Source organism: Etheostoma spectabile, chromosome 13 (assembly GCF_008692095.1).
Source record: "Etheostoma spectabile isolate EspeVRDwgs_2016 chromosome 13, UIUC_Espe_1.0, whole genome shotgun sequence".
Classification (NCBI taxonomy): Eukaryota; Metazoa; Chordata; class Actinopteri; order Perciformes; family Percidae; genus Etheostoma; species Etheostoma spectabile.
In genome coordinates this window covers 4616520-4618495 of record NC_045745.1, presented here as the reverse complement: position 1 = coordinate 4618495, position 1976 = coordinate 4616520, and the positions used below count along the sequence as shown (strand labels likewise).

At 47.8% G+C, this 1976-nt stretch overlaps 1 protein-coding gene across 2 annotated transcripts in view; it reads left to right on the top strand.

The window, feature by feature from the left end:
• Positions 1 to 1976, top strand: part of LOC116700524 (flotillin-2a) — an 18707-nt gene that overhangs the window by 13373 nt on the left and 3358 nt on the right. For both annotated transcript variants that reach the window (XM_032533810.1, XM_032533811.1), the window contains exons 7-10: positions 41 to 160; positions 268 to 482; positions 895 to 1078; positions 1237 to 1386. In XM_032533810.1, coding sequence (XP_032389701.1) covers positions 41 to 160; positions 268 to 482; positions 895 to 1078; positions 1237 to 1386 — 669 coding nt within the window. The remainder of the gene's footprint in view (positions 1 to 40; positions 161 to 267; positions 483 to 894; positions 1079 to 1236; positions 1387 to 1976) is intronic.

The window sequence follows — 1976 nt, the reverse complement described above, 5'->3', positions numbered from 1 at the left end:
CCCCCCCCCGTCCTAAACCTCTGCACGTTGTCTTTTACAGGAAGCTGAGTGTAAGAGAGAAATGATGGATGTTAAGTTCTTAGCTGACACAAAAATGGCTGACTCCAAACGAGAGCTGGAAATGCAGAAAGCGTCCTTTAATCAGGAAGTGAACACAAAGGTATTACATTGTAGTTTAGACTGTATTTTGAGCAGAGTATTGTCAGCAGTCGAAGACGAGAGTAAAGTGTGTATATATATCATTTTTTTAAATACCCGCCTCTCTAGAAAGCAGAGGCTCAGCTGGCGTACGAGCTGCAGGCGGCCAAAGAGCAGCAGAAGATCTGCCTGGAGGAGATCGAGATCGAGGTGGTGCAGAGGAAGAAGCAGATCACCATTGAGGAGAAGGAGATCGACCGCACCGAGAAGGAGCTGGTGGCCACCGTGAAGAGGCCCGCCGAGGCCGAGGCCTACAAGATGCGGCAGCTGGCTGAGGGCCAGAAGTGAGTGGCTCCCACACACAGTGTAGACATTCTTCAATGTTCAATGTTCTCCAACATCATCATTTCAATCTAATGTCTCCGTACTGAGGGCTCATACTGAGGGGCCCCGTTTAATACCCAGTTTTGGTGCCTATTCACAAATACATTTTAGAATTAAGATTTTCCTTACACTATGGCCACAATTAGGGTTTATTGACAATACACATCCAGTCATATACTCGGTTTTGACCGAGTCTTGTTTATGATGATAATGTTTTATGATGCTGTTAAAGTTTATTTACATCAGGAAAAATGAACACAGTACTAACACCGGCGTGAACTATTTTTAATTCACATGTTTGACAATTTACACGACTGATTGGTAACGACAGTAAACACTAAACCCAGCGATGCTTCTCCAACCCAACCCCAGGATAAAGACGGTGCTCACGGCGCAGGCGGCCGCCGACAAAATCCGCCTCCTCGGCGAGGCCGAGGCCTCGTCCATCAAAGCGGTGGGGAAGGCCGAGGCCGAGAAGATGAGGCTGAAAGCGGAGGCCTACCAGCAGTACGGCGAGGCTGCCAAGACCGCGCTGGTCCTGGAGGCTCTGCCCTTGGTCTGTGCTTTTCATTTATATTTATTTAAGGGACAAAACCCCCAAGAAGTGACAAACTGAATAAATCTGTTCATGTCATTTCCTGTCATGTAAAGCCGGTACGAGGATTATTTTGCCAGCCAGCTAACAATCCAGGGCTCTCTTGTGTGTGTGACCAGATTGCCAGTAAGGTGGCTGCACCCCTGTCCAGGACCAATGAGATCGTCATGCTGAGTGGAGACGGCAGCCGCGTGACTGGAGAGGTCAACCGTCTGTTAGCTGAACTCCCTGTGTCCGTCAACGCCCTCACCGGGGTGGATCTGACCAAGGTGAGACTGTTCTCCACAGGAGTTCAGATGTTTCATCACACACACTTGCATGCTTGGCTTATGATTTGTGGTTGACCTTCATGAACAAAAAAAATAGAACTCAAAGCAACTCATAATACTGTTGTTGATCTATATATATCTGCTACAAATGAGATTTTTAGTGGATTAAAACATCATTACAGCAGATGACCAGAGGGCATTTAATAGAGCACAAACACCACCTACGCTCAAAGAGGCTCCATCTTGCCAGGCTGTAGTTCCATGCTAAGCATTCACATCTTCAGGGATTTTCTAACAAAATAGCAAGAATACATACACAGCAGTTTGGCTGCAGCCTAGGAAGCCACGTGGAGAATTTCACCCCCCACACATGAGCAAGGTTTAATATTTCCGACTAAAAACTGAAGGTCTTGTCGTGTAATTGCTGGGGCGGCTGTGGCTCAGTGGTAGAGTGGTTGCCTGCCAATCGGAAGGTTGGTGGTTCAATCCCTGGCCCTGCAGTCCCACGTCAAAGTGTCCTTGGGCAAGACACTGAACCCCGAGTTGCCCCCGATGCTCAGAGCTAAAACTGTATTTCGTTGCATTGTACC